Below are 14,339 nucleotides of genomic sequence, written 5' to 3'. Positions count from 1 at the left end.
CTGCTTTTCCAGGAATTGCCGGTCCCCAGTGTGGATCCTGACAACTTTAGGCAAGGGGAAGGAGCTAAACCCAGGAGGGCACCACATAAGTATGAAGTAATTACCAAGTCATAAGCAACATCTGGTTGGCTAAAATGGCATCACATTGAAAGTTTTCAATAAAAACAAAACAAAACAAAACAAAAAAACCCCAAACAATTAAAAGGCCATGGGCCAGAGATGGCTCTGTGGTTTAGAATGCCCACAGTGGACCCAGTTTCAGTGCCCAGCACCCTTATCTGACAGCTAACAACTGCCTATATCCAGCTCTGGGGAGTCTTGACACCTCTGGCCTGCAAGAGAGCTGCACTAACATGGACATAACCACACATAGAAACACATAACTACATACAAATTCAAAACATACATCTTTTTTGCATGTGTTGGTTCTCATCTTATACCACAGGGGCCCCATGGATTGAACTCAGATTGGGAAGCTGAGGGGTAAATGACTTTACCCATTGCCCCACCTGCCCAATAGCACCAAGATTATTATCCCTTTTCTTCTCAAGAACACAGCACAGAACCAGACCAAAATCATTAGTCATCTACAGATACATCTTTATTAGGAATGAATGAGTCCTTCTCATTGGAGACCAGAGAAGAGACCTACAGTTCCATGATAATTAAATGTCATAGTAAGACATCAAAGCAAAATGTCAAAATGCGAATGGAAGAAATTATCTAGGAGAGTGTTTTGCAAACAACTTCTTTCACAGACATTCTTGGAAGGAGAGCTCTGCAGTTTTGCATTTCATATTTGACTTTGCTGTTACTCTAACTAGGATCAACACACAACTGCTTGGGAATTTCTGGGCAATTAATCACCTTTACGAACAGAGCTGAACGCACCATCTGCTCTGTTAATATGGCTACAGTGAGAACCAACTATGCTAAAGTTCTTCATTTGATTTTTCAAACAGCATCCTCATCCAAGTGTGGACTTCTGTGGGTTGTGGGAGGGCAAGGTTGAGAACACTGGCTGAGAGCTGTGAATGCAGAAGTGGGATGGTGCATGCATGAGGGAGGGAAAGGCCTGTGACTCAATTTCACAATATCCATTGATTAACAATCATTTAAGAAGTGGACTTCTGCAAAATGACTTCAGCTGACCAGCAGTGGCAGGAAACCAGCAACAGATTCACTGGAGATTTATATCCACTGAATTGGGAAACATGAGCTTAGAGGAAGAGACATGTGGGCACATGAAGAGTGGATAATCAAACCGTGTGCTCCGTTAAGCTTCTCAGCCCCATGGTTAGAGGCAAACAGCAACAGTTTTTAGCACTGAGGAAAAGAAGAAATAAAAGCCAATTTGTTGAAAATCCCAGTCACCGGTATATACTGACATCCTCTGTGATGCACATCAACTCTCAGGGGCACTGGCCATTAGCATGGCTGGACGACTGCTGTCAGTATGGGCCTGGCAAGAAAGAGACAAAGAACTAGATTTTACAGCAAAAATTAGCTCAGCCTCCTTTTCCACCACCAGAACTCTCTCTCTCTAGTCATTTAGATGCATTTATCACAGGTGGGTGACGTTGGGTAGAAGCTGCCAGGCAAACAAGGACACATGGGACACTGAGGGGAAAGAATGACACTGTCAGGCTTCGGCTGGGAAGATGCCACAGCAGGAGCTGAGGGCATGGCATTTTCTTTCTGTTTCATTCTTCTTCTCAACAAGAACTGCTCAATGTGCTCTAGAAGCCATTGAACACCCGTAGCTGTATTTAGTGGTTTAGGACTCAGCAGGAGGCCACAAGTTAACAACAGACACAGTGCTCACCAGCTGTGATGTTGAAAACAAGAATCCAAAGATGGACATTGACTATTTGGGGTCTGGAGGCTCAACTGTATTTTTTTAGGCCTCACTTGCTCCTGTGTTTATACTGAGCAACGAATAGCATATGAGTTGCCAGAAGGATACATTGTTGATCTGTGAGTCATGCAGCCTCTCAAAGAACTTTTATGTTAAACAATCATTACTTTCTTTTTTGATAAAAGCAAACACGAGTCTTTCTGTGTAGTAAGCTTGCTACCTCTATGGGATGAGGACAGAGAAGTTGCTCAACAGATCCCAAGGCATCCTGGTGTTACTGAATGGTTTAAGGTCCATTAAACTTTTGTCTCCTAACAGAAAAGTGGAGTCTGTCTCTCGGTGAAAATATGCCATTGTCTCCAGGCTTAAGAGTTGATCCAATTGGGCCGGCCAATTACCTGGCTGAAGGACCACCCTTCAGGAAGGAAGGCATACCTCAAGTCATGCTAAGGAAATAGGGATAATCTCCCTTTAAAGAGATGCTCTTTTCCTACCCTACTCCTGATGCAGTCTCTTACAGACATGCAACTCCATAAGCCTGCCTCATTTCCTGAACTACTCAGAAAAAGCTCAGCTTTTCCTTTTCTTCTGTCAGTTCTAAACATGCTTTCCCCCACTTAGTCTAACCCTCTAACTTTCCCCTTCCTGACTTTCATGTTGGTTTAGCTCAAAGTAAGTGGCTTTTTTTCTTTCTTCTATCTAGGTATTTCTCTTCTGGGCAACTGTCAAGATTTACAATGGGCCCACCCTGAAGCTTTTCTTTTGAATTCTAATAGAATTGTCCTTTTGAGTCCATTCTAAAGTTCTTTTATCTGTAAGACTAAGAGAGGAAACCCCTGATTCTCTCCACATCACTAGCTCCTTGTAGTTGTGCTTTCTGTTTATCCCTTAGAAGTGCCTTCCATGCTTTCCAAAGCTCCATGCTCAGCTAGCTGGGTTTGTGTCAGCCAGGCTTTGTTGTGAGAGAACTTCTCCTTAGGCAATGCCCAAAGCCTCCCTCACCTCTCTGGCACATCCAACCACATTCGTCTACTTGTTTCTGGATTGAGTTACTCCTCGTTTGTGGTATGTCTACTTCTATGGACTGTAAGTGCCACGTTATCTTTGTGTGTCTTTATGCCTAGTACTATGTGCGGCACAATGTATTTGTTAAATAAAGATACACTGAAAAGATTTCTCTCATTGCTACAATTCATCCCTCCGTGAAACATAAAATTCATCAAAAAGTGTCATCTCAGTTCCTCAAATCACCCCAATCCAGAATGTCTTCTACAGCATAAGGGAAAAAAGGCAGCAGAATGTTTTTGTCCCCAGCCTCACCTGCCACCCCTTTCATAACTGCAGAGCTCCAATCTGCTTCAGCCGGGCCGTCAGCTCCCCATTCTGTTGCATGGAGAGTAGATCGCTGCATCCGCCTATGCAGTCTTTACCTATGAAGACCCGAGGAACCTGTGGAAACAGACAAGTCAGGAAGGTCAAGGAGTTTTGGGACTGGCTTAACCTGGCCAGTATTGTCCTCTTGCTAAACTTTACAAATTCTTCTACAGTCTATTTGCTCCTGAAGACTATTTTAAAAACAATGGTCCAAGAGTTGAAGTAGTCATTTTGAAATGTTGTTGAAGGGCTGAAGAGATAGTTTAGAAGTTAAGAGCACTGACTGGGGCTGGAGAGATGGTTCAGCACACTGACTGTTCTTCTAGAGGTCCTGAGTTCAATTCCCAGCAACCACATGATGGCTCACAACCATCTGTAATGGGATCCTGAAATCCAAGCTCTCTTCTGGTGTGTCTGAAGACATCTGTAGTGTACTAATATACGTAAAGTAAACAAATCTTTTTTAAAAATGTTGTTAGAGCTGGGTTGTAGCTCAGGGACACAGCTATTGAGCATGTATTAAATCTTCAACCCCAGGTGGGAAAAAGGTAAACAGCAAATGGTTTTCAGATGGAGTGAACTTACAATTTTTTCACTTTAAAAACGCACATAAGGAGCAAATTCTTATTGGTTGCACTTCGGTTTTTCTGCAGTTGTAAGCAGACCTGAGACCTTATACTGAACCTGGGCAATCGAGAGCATGTTTCTTTTTCAGCAGCTGGAAGGGAGGTCCAGGCTTATTAAACATTGCATCATCCTGATATTAAAATACAGGTTAGCTGTCCTCAACTAGAAGACATTATTATGATGTTTTGAATCTCCTTTAATGCCTTGCCCTTGGGTTCAAGCACATGGCTTCCTGGCCACACTGACATGATCACTGCACTTGTAGAATGGGTTCCTCTCAGTCACTGTCACTCCACAGAGCCCTGTTCAGACACTTGTCTGACTGACTTGTCACAGTTGAAGAAGACTTCAGACTGTGACAAGTATTGTCCTTCAACTCTTGAAGAAGACTTCAGACTGTGACAAGTATTGTCCTTCAACTCTTCAACTGTGACAAGTCAGACAGACAAGTGTCTGAATAGGGCTCTGTGGAGTGACAGTGACTGAGAGGAACCCATTCTACAAGTGCAGTGATCATGTCAGTGTGGCCAGGAAGCCAGAACAGACCCATGTGCTTGAACCCAAGGGCAAGGCATTAAAGGAGATTCAAAACATCATAATCTAAATTAGTTAAGCTACCTCCTTTTCCTGAGAATTAGAAAAAAAAAAAAATCACAGAACCTCTTTCAGGCAAATCAGCCTGATATGTATCCATCAGTCCTAGAAAAGGTGACTGCCAAGGGGAGTTTGGGTGTATGTGGCTGTTTCACAGATTTTTGTAAAGGAAAGTAACACAATATTGTTTCCGTTGGCTACAAGTAGAAAAATGCAGAAACATGAGGCAAGAAGCCCCAGATTGCTACAGAACTCTAGGTTGTTTCTGAGGAAAGGAGGCCCCGTGTTTGAAGAGCTTTTCAGTATCTGTCTTCTCAGAAGTTTCTGTTCCTTTGTTCTGCTCCTTTGGGGCAGCCAGTTGTTCCAGTAACAGCACTGCCCTAATGGTTCTGTTGAAGGTAACGGCTTGCTAAATAGAATTAATAAACTCCTTCTAAGATTTAAACAAGGAAACCATGTTTTTTTTTTTTTCTTCTTGAAAGTCTATTTTCAAGAAGACTCAAGCAGGCTTCACTATTTCTACAGCTTTCCACCTCTCTATTTGTGTCTGTGGAAGGCAAAGGTTGAAACTGAATGTCTTTCTGGATCACTCTTTTTCTTAAAAACTGAGACAGGGTGCCTTGCCTATCCTGTGCTAACATCAAAAGCAGGCTATCACTGTGCACAGACAGTTTTTTGTTTTTTGTTTTTTTAATGTGGGTTCAAGATTTTTGTTTTGTTTTTTCTTTTTTTCCGGAGCTGGGGACGGGGTTCCAGGTTTTAATGTAAGCAGTTGCCCTCATGCTTGTGAGGTAAAATTGTTTGATCAACTGAGGGTCTGACTTAATGCCAGTGGCAATAACGCCCTGAAAACCAAGGGTCATCATCTCCTGGGAGCCAGTTCTCCATTTGTCTGTGAGTCAGAATCCTGGAAGGTCTGGTTAAATAAGACACAGACTTCTCTCAGATTCAGAAGAAATGAGCTAAAACCTGAGATTTTGAGTTTCTAAACATTTCCTAGGTGCTGGTCACCTTCAACCACTGGTTTACACAGATTTCTCCCAGGGTGACAGGGCTGGACCCCTCTGCACACACTACACAGACAGACAGCACTCCCCCCGCACCCCCCACCCCATGAAACAGGACCTGTAACATTATCCGACTGTTCCCCAGGATGAAGATTTTGTACAAGTCTGGCAAGAAGCTAGGTTGCCTGAAAGCCTAAAGGAACTTTGTTGTTCTATCTCCGCTATCGTCTGGGTATCAGCAAAGCTGCCTTCAATCAGGTTGAGGAAGAGGAGGAAACACCTGTCACTCAAACGTCTGCCCACCCCGTTCCTGGGAGGAAGCCAAGTCAGCTACTGCTGAGGAGATGAAGAACCTTCACTCTAAACCAAACTTAGTAACACTGGTCTGAGCTCCTGGAGCGGGTTTTCTCAGCATTCTCCGCACTCTAGGGTTTTCTTCCTGTGTGTGGAGGCCAAAGGTTGAACTTTGAGTGTCCTTCTTTATTACTCTGTTCCTCCTGTGCTGAGATTACAAGCAGGCTGCTACCTGCGCACAGCTTCCTCCTCTTCTGTTTACGTCTGTGAGGTAAGCGCAGGAGGGGGCTGAGTCATCTTCCCAGCACCCACATCCCCACTTCTGATCACTGTTGGATAGGGTTTGAGCCAATGGGCTCCTCAGATGCAACTCCTCCAAGCCCCTTAACAGTTTCCTCTTCTTTTACCACAAACTGCACTTGAATTCTTGTGGCCCCAGAATGTCTCTCAGTTTAGTCCCTCCTGCAGTCTTGTTCCTGTGAAAGAAAATTCCCGGAAAGCAGCCGTATGTACAGAGGCAGAGGACTAGGTTAGATCTTCGGCGACCATGAAGCCCGTGGACTGTGGCAGTTTGAGGGACAACTCCACAATTTATCTTAGATGACCTTTAACCTACTTTGACTAACTCATGTCAGGCCCAAGGAATGTGCGAAGTTAACAAAGCCTGTTACCAGTCAAAGGGGTAAGAAAGGTATCACACAACATCTGAGGCCCATGGGCTCTGCTGCAATCTGCTTTTTAATGTACCTTCCAAGGTTTTTAAAAATTGTGGTTTTTTTTTTTTTTGGATCTTTTTACTTTGCTACTATAAAAATTAATAAAACCACTTCTATATTCGAACATGGACACTGAGGTAATCCAGTGCTGTCTTCTCAGGCTATGCTTTCTCACTTGACTCTTAGAATAACTCATCTCTTTTGAGGTAAGAGCAGTTTTTGCACCGATGACCTACAGTTATCAGAATGACCCTTCCAAGAGTCAAATCAAGTCACTCCAAAGCTAAAATTCCAGCAGCAGCCTTGCTCTCTCGAAGCACAAGCTGGATTATTAGAGAGGTTAGAGGCCTTCCTAAGGTAGCTGCCAGTATCTCTCTGGTCTAACACTTCTTACTCTAACCCACTCCTGATTGGTCCATGACACACCAGTTACAGTCCACCACATGCTAGCCCTTATTTTTTTTTGTCTCCTTCCTTCATCTTGGTGAGGCCCTGTTGGTTCCACTTAAAACAGTAACCTGCCGCCTCCACCCTGCCTCCCCTCTCATATTTAATTTTCTTCATAAACACATTACTGCTGCCTCCCAGATACACAATCCATTGTGTTATTTATGCTGAAAAATATCTGTTGTGTCCAGAAAAGTCATCCCATGAGTGCGAAGGGAAAATATAAGCCTTCTTAGACAAAATGGGGGCACTTTGCTACTAAAATAGTTGTTCTGTAAGAGGCATCCAAAGTTCTATCTGAAGCCCCTCAGGACTGAGGGAGCTGTGGAGAAATAAGATGAAGGCACTGGAGGGAGCCACAGGAGCTGGGCTGCTCGTCTGAGGACTGTTTCTGTAATCAGGTCCTCCTGAGCTCCTTTCTGCAATTGAACAGCCAACTACTCTCAAATTCTCATTCCTAAAATGGAAACACAACCTTAGTCAGCACCAGGAAGCATTTGTGCCTCAATCAAAAGAGGTGCATTTAGATTTGGACTCGAGAAGCTGCTGAGCAGGGAGTGTACGGGACCAAGGATATGGCTCAGTATACAGCAACCTCATCAACCTTGTAAAAAGTCATGCACAGCACAATACTGGGAGTGGGGTACAGGATAGGTAGATCTCAGGGGCTCACTGGCTACCCAGTCTTACCAAAATGGCAAGGATATAGATTCACTGAGAGACCCAACCTCAAAATAGCTAATTCGGAGAGTGACTGAGATACATCCTAAGGTCAACCTCCAGTACATGTACACACACACACACACACACACACACACACATACGTACACATACACACACATGTACATAAACCCAGGTATACACACATGCGCGCGCGCGCGCGCACACACACACACAGGTACACACACCTTTTGTAATTTTAAAGTTAAAAGGCCACTACAAAATAGTGTTGCTTTACAAATCAAGGCGAACATTTGTTCAATGAAGAAATTTGTTTTTTTGATTTGTTGTTGGTTGGTTTTATTTTGTTTTTCTTTTCTCCAGAACAGGGGCTGCTGGGCTAAGCAGAGCATTTTCCTTAATTCTGTTGTAATTTCCTTAATTCTGTTGTAACTGGGACCACCTACAGATCTTATACCACCTCTGCTGTTGGGAGGCTGATTAAGAGACAATTAATGTTCAATTTGACCTGAGCATGGGATTGTCTGAAAAGATATCCCAGGCAATCCCACTGACTAGCAAAGTTTGGGAACCACTCTGCAGGAGGATGTCTGGTGGGAGCTGGAGCACGGCCTGGAGGGGTGTCTATATACTTCTCTTCACTGTCCACTTCCGGTTGTGACCCTGCTCCAAGACCTCATCCTATAGCTATAAAATACCTGCTTTTGGTTAGCACTACCATTCAGATTTTTGAATGAAATTTCGATTCATCAATTTCCAGAGATCCCAGAGAAAACTATTTAAGTTACACTAAAGCTCAAGTAGGAAATATGTTTTTTCCAACACTGCCCTACAATGTGCTCCTGAAAAGAATGTAAATGACCTAGTGTGATTGCTCTTTCAGGAAAGGGGATACTCTAAAAAGACCACCCATGCCTCTCCCTTTGGCTATCAGACTGTGTAAAAAAAGGGCCTCAAAACTCAAGCTTGCCCCACTCCTAACCAGTACTGGGAAAAGGCTGAAGTTCTGGTGCTAGCCAGTGAAGGAACCAACCTCATAGGAAGAGATTTCACACAATTCTGAGCCCTGGAGAGCAACTGGACCTGAGGCTACAGGGGTAGTGGTGGTGCAGGTGGGGGTGGGACTCTCCCCTGGGCCTGGCCTGCAAACCTCCTACTTTCTATTTAAGAATATGGGAGGAGGTTCTAGGTAAGGGAGATGGCTCAGCTAGTAACATATTTTTGCATGAGAGGGAGGACCTCAGTTTGATCCCCTAGCATCCAAAGAAAAAGTTGGGTGGAAAACACAATGCTGGGAAGACCTAGATCAGAGGATCCTGGGGGGCTTTCTGACTGCCAGCCAGTCCAGCCCAGCCTGTGAACTTCAGATTCAGGAAAGGAGGGGGTCTCAAAATATAAGACTTAGAGTGATTAAAGAAGTCACCCAATGTTAACCACTGTGCTGTTGAGTAAACAAGGACACACACACACACACACACACACACACACACATACACACTTTACACTTCAAGAACCTGATGTCCAGGACATCTGTATTTTTTTCAGCTTCCCAGTGAAGCCTCACTGAATAAGTTTCTTTTCTCTGCTTTTCTCTGTCATGTGTCTCTTTAATTGGCATTGGAGGCAGGTGGCCAAAGTTCTTGGCTTGTTGGATCGTCGGCCTTGTCCCCCAACAGGCCAGTAACAGTGTTAGCATGTAACAAGCTCAGCACCAAAGTCTGAGCATTAGGCTGAGCATTCCACCAGCAGCCCAGGCACGATCAAAGGCTTTTTGTAGGGAAGAAGGTGTTCAAGAGCTGCATATGTATTTGTGGAACAGGGTTCTGAAGGGCTCACTCTAATCTTGCAGCCTGGGTCACTGAGGCTTTCCAAGGCAAGATCAAACAGTAAATTATCATGCTATCCAGGCCTGAAATTATCCTACAATTAAGGCAGCACAAAGGGCAAAAATGGAGTACAGGATTTACTTTTCTAGTCGGTGGAGCTGGATAAGAATAAACAAACTGGGTGACAAATAAAGAAAGCCTAGCGAAAAGAAAAAAATGAAGGACCACAAGCCCCACTGTAATACATGCTAACAGGGGGAAGAGAGTGCATATGGCTCCATCCCATAACTTAAAAACTGGAGATCACACCCAGCCTTGAAGCTGCTTCCTGCCTTGCCAGATGGACACTGTCAGTTCAAAATAGTGCTTAAAACAAAGCCTTCAGATGCACACTTAACTTCACCAGCCCAGCTGTCAGACCCGCCAATTGATCGCACCACACACTGGCATTCTGCCTTCTGATCCTCCTAGGCAGCTTGCTGCCCACTCATTTAAGCAGTGTCTTCCCCTGTGTCCCTCCCCCACATCCTACAAAGCCCTCCTGATGCTTTGAAAGACAGAGCCCTGGCATCCTAGAAAAGGCAAAACAATGTCTGCATAGCTCCGGAAAGGAAACAGCAAACGTTAGTGCTTCCTTAACGTTTAAACACACTCACTGTTCTTGCTCCGGTGAGCTGTTGTAAATAATCTTGAATCGCATTGGTGTTGTTAGTAGCTGTGATGTCCACAAATTCCAGGAGACCACGTTTGAAAGGCAGTTGACTGAGGATTTCTTGAGTCTTTCTGCAATAGGGGCAGGTGGGTTTGATGAACACGACCACCTTTCCAGACTGAATCTTGCAGTTCACAAACTCCTGAGCCATGCTGACAGGCTGCAGCTTCCCAGGAAGGAACGTTCAATTGAAGGTACTAGTCTGGTGTAAAACGGGCGGCTAAGCCAGCAGCTCTCATTTAATAAGGAACCTCCTTGGAGGAGGAGTTAACAAGTAGGCTGCTTCAGTTTTAAAGGGCCAGCCCCAAAGTCAATTCATTCTGGAGTGAGTCACCAGTTACTAGGCCTACCATTGCACCCTTACTATTTAAGCCATAATAGCGTTGGCCAGGCTATCTTGTGTCCTCCCCAAAATCAGAACTAAGTCACCCTCTAGGGTAGCAGAGACAGCAGTGACCAGTTTCCGGGAAGGTCCCCAGATCTCTTAGAACAAATACTCTCTCTCTCTCTCTCTCTCTCTCTCTCTCTCTCTCTCTCTCTCTCTCTCTCAAACATGGTTGTTTTGAAAAACAAAAATGAAACAACAACAACAACAACAACAACAACAACAACAACAACAACAACCCACAACCATTCAGGAAAGTTTAGCCTCTACATAGAAAGTAGGGGCCGCATAATAACTGTGCCTCTCGGTTTGCCCCAATACGATTTTTTTTGGCCTGTAAGGTGGGTGCTTGTATGATTAGTGGACTTCAGACAGATCTGACTGTAGAGGATCATTAACTTTGACCCACAGGTTTCTCAGGGTACCTCCTCACCTTCTACCAATTTTCTGAAATCAATAACACTGAAAGTCATCCACTGACTATGTGCTGACCCTATGCTAGACTTACTCTAAGAACATAATACGAGCAATTGTAATCCTTACAGCAACTTTGAAAGGTAGATTCAAAATTGACTGAATGAAAAGGTCCCTGACCTGGAGGACATGAGGTTCAATTAAGGTCATGAACATCAGCTGCTTCTAAGAATTCCCCAACTTACATTTAGACTGATTCTCTTGCCATGGTTTCTAAGATCCAGATTCAGTTTGGATGTGGAATCTTAAGTTACCACCCTAAAGTCCCTGGGCATTACTGTGGTTTCTTGCTCCCATGTTAACTTCAAGATCCTATACCCATGGGCTTTGTAGACATACTGTATAATTGTTGCTTCAAATTTATGGAAGGGAATAGTTCCAAACAAAATCATACAAGGCAAAACAAACTAATCCCTAGATGGGGGAACTTCTTTACTATAGACTCCAATAGAAAAAACAGATTTTTTTCATTATGTTCTCTGTGCTAAGGCACAAAATCCACGGAATATCATTTGGTTACCATGGAAACTCAGTCTGCTCATCCTGAAACTAAAACCAGGTGGTTGGCATAGAAGATTATGAAACAGAAAGAACTTCCTAACAGTGAGCTCAAGTAGGTGAGATCCCTATCCTAAAGGGTTATCTTGCCTGAGAGGCTGATTTTGGGGTGGTTGATTTACAAGATAAGATAACAGCCTGATAAGCACCTTCACACAAGTCAGGGGTTATGATCAAGTCTTTTACTTGTGACCCTAATTATTCATCAGTAATCTGTACAACTCAAGAACAAGCATTATTATTTCCTCTGTGACATTCTCCCAAGACCTTCTTGCTGATCACCAAACTCACAGTCATGACAGTAAACAGACTTCACCCAACTTTTATGACACATAAGGGTCAAGGGAACTCAAATAGGGAACCAGGTTTTCAAGTTCCGCTTCAGTCCTGTTTCTGAGATGGGTGTGTTGGAGTTGCAGTGTGAATGACTCATTTGGTCTGTGATGTGGATTCCTTCTAACAAGTTTTGGTAGCAAAGCAGATAGATTTAGAACTCATAATACTATCTGAACACGAATTTAATGCCTCAGCTCTTGTAGCTATAGTCACTAATCGGATTAATTAGGCCATTTCTCATATGAAGTTTAAAAAAAAAAGCCCAATTAAACTCAGCTTTGATCAGAGAGTTTAATTTTTCTCATTCTCAGGAGTTCATGAACAGAAAGATTCAGAGAAGAAAAGCTGCCAGAGCTCAGGGAGTACTGTCCCTGAGAGTCTCTTGGTCTACCCCTCTTGATTATGATAGAGCTGCACATCTGGCCTTCTTTCACACATTTCTGTGTTAGGCAACAGAAGGGGCAAAGGCAAGTGTGTAGGGTAGAGTATGTATTGTGGGCATGAGCACAGCCATGAGAAAGACCCAAGACCTCTGACACATAGGAAATTGGCAAAACCATTCCCCATCAGGATCAGTTTCAGAAAAGCAAAGCCTTTGTCTGTCCATGTATGATCGATTGATCAGTGTGTACATAAAATAACTAGCAACTGCAGCTTCCTCATCTTCCTTTGTATTTACATCCTGCTGCCTCCTCTATAGAGACCTCCTATGGAGATGGAACCACTCCCCCTGAACTCTACATAATAAATACCCCTTGAGGTTTTGGGTTGTGTTGATAGTCGGTGCCACTCCACCAGCGAACACACCACATTTTTCTGTACATGTGTCTAAGTGTCTGTCCTTTCTTTGTATCCCCAGTACTCCCAATCAGGGTTTCAGGACCCAAGCCACAAGGGATGCAGTAGATGGGCATTTCCAGGTATAGGATTTTTCCTAGCATCTTGAGTGAAAACTGGTTCACATGCCCACCCCAGAAACAGTTCTGTTGCCTAGACTGAAACTCCTACTTGAATTGGAATTTGAAGAAATTCCACCAGAATAATCACATTTACCAGAGAAATTGGGGTCCCCTCTTAATTTTACTAATAATAGAATTTAAGAAGGAATTCAAAAGGAAACTTGAGGACAGTAAAGTCCTATAGAAAACAGGGCAGCAAGCTGGAAATCTTGGCAGCTTCACAGGAGCATGGAGAGAAATGAAAAGCCAGGCCCTTCTAGTTAAGCCAGCATAGAGGTTGGCTGCACAGCAGAACTGCATGCAGTATATACAAGCAGCCACATTGAAGGCAGGGGAACATCAGAGGAGTGAAGCTCTCAGTGTGTAGAGAAGCATGCTTAGAGTACAGATAGACGAAGAGGAAAGCTGAGCTTTTCTGAGTGATTCAGAAAAACTTGCAGACATGTAAAAAGTATGTTATCTCATTAAAGGAATATTTATTTCTCCTGGCACTTTAGCATGTGTATGTATACCATATGTATGTGTACCAGGGGCCTTGGAGGTCAGCAGAGAGCTGTTGAATCCTCTGAAACTACCTTAACAGTGGTTGTGAGTTACTATGTGATAGCTAGGAACAAAATTCCGGTCCTCTGGAAGAGTAGCAAGTACTCTTAACCTCTGTGTTGGCTATTTTTATACTCACTTGACACAAACTAAAGTCATCTGAGAGGAGGGCACCTCCATTGAGGAAATGATTCCATAAGATTGGGCTGTAGGATAGTCTATGGACAGCTTATTGTGTGTTGTGACATAACAGAGCTGACCCCATGGGCACTAGCATACTTTCCCACCCTCCTGCCCTACTTGACCTGGTAACGAACATTGAAATGTATGCTTTACACCTCTTATTAAGTAAAAAGGGCTCAAAGAGAAAGATTCTTGAAGGTTGGAGGGTACCTACAAGAAGGGGAGTTACATATCATTTTCCAGTGTGTGTTTCAGTTGCATCAGTAGCTGGCCCTCATATCTGCCCTGTGCCTGCTGACCAGGGGTAGAAAGATCTAGAGACGATGGCTTACAGGGAATGTGAGTTTTCCATGGGTGAATGGTTGCCATGAAGAGTCACATCCTTGAGCAGTTTTTTGACCTCTGCATGCCAGTCTCGCTGCCTAATGGTATCTCTCACCTTCTTACTGGAAATGTCCAAGAAGTCTGGGATTCTACTGACCTTGGCTTTCCCCCCAGACCTCTCTCAAATGTTTGTTCAGGGAAATTCATCCCTTTTAAGACCGAGTAATCAAATAAATGCCAATATAAGATCTATGACAAGTCAGGGAAGAGGGAAAGTGCTTCATAGCACAAAGACAGGAAATGTCACCAGTGTACTAGAATTGTTGAACACAGCTTCTCTATGGACTTCTTTGTAATAAGAATCTTAAAACCTTAAAATTGAGGTTGATCCAAGCATCCCACATGTGGAATTGATTACACATATCAGGGAAAACTATATGG

The 14,339-nt window shown here is 43.6% G+C and overlaps 1 protein-coding gene across 2 annotated transcripts; it reads right to left on the bottom strand.

Annotated features, from left to right (window-relative positions):
- Positions 1 to 583: 583 nt before the first annotated feature.
- Glrx (glutaredoxin) lies at positions 584 to 10,350 on the bottom strand. 2 transcript variants are annotated; one of them, XM_087632239.1, is made up of 3 exons: positions 10,081 to 10,350; positions 3,179 to 3,307; positions 584 to 1,326 (listed from the first exon to the last, which is right to left on the bottom strand). In XM_087632239.1, the coding sequence occupies exons 1-2, from the start codon at positions 10,285 to 10,287 to the stop codon at positions 3,191 to 3,193; spliced, it is 324 nt and encodes a 107-aa protein (XP_087488365.1). In that variant the 5' UTR covers positions 10,288 to 10,350; the 3' UTR covers positions 584 to 1,326; positions 3,179 to 3,190.
- Positions 10,351 to 14,339: the final 3,989 nt, after the last annotated feature.

This window comes from Rattus norvegicus, chromosome 2 (genome assembly GCF_021556685.1).
Source record: "Rattus norvegicus strain SHRSP/BbbUtx chromosome 2, alternate assembly SHRSP_T2T, whole genome shotgun sequence".
Classification (NCBI taxonomy): Eukaryota; Metazoa; Chordata; class Mammalia; order Rodentia; family Muridae; genus Rattus; species Rattus norvegicus.
The sequence above is the reverse complement of the archived record's forward strand: the minus strand, read 5'-3'. Positions and strand labels throughout refer to the sequence as shown.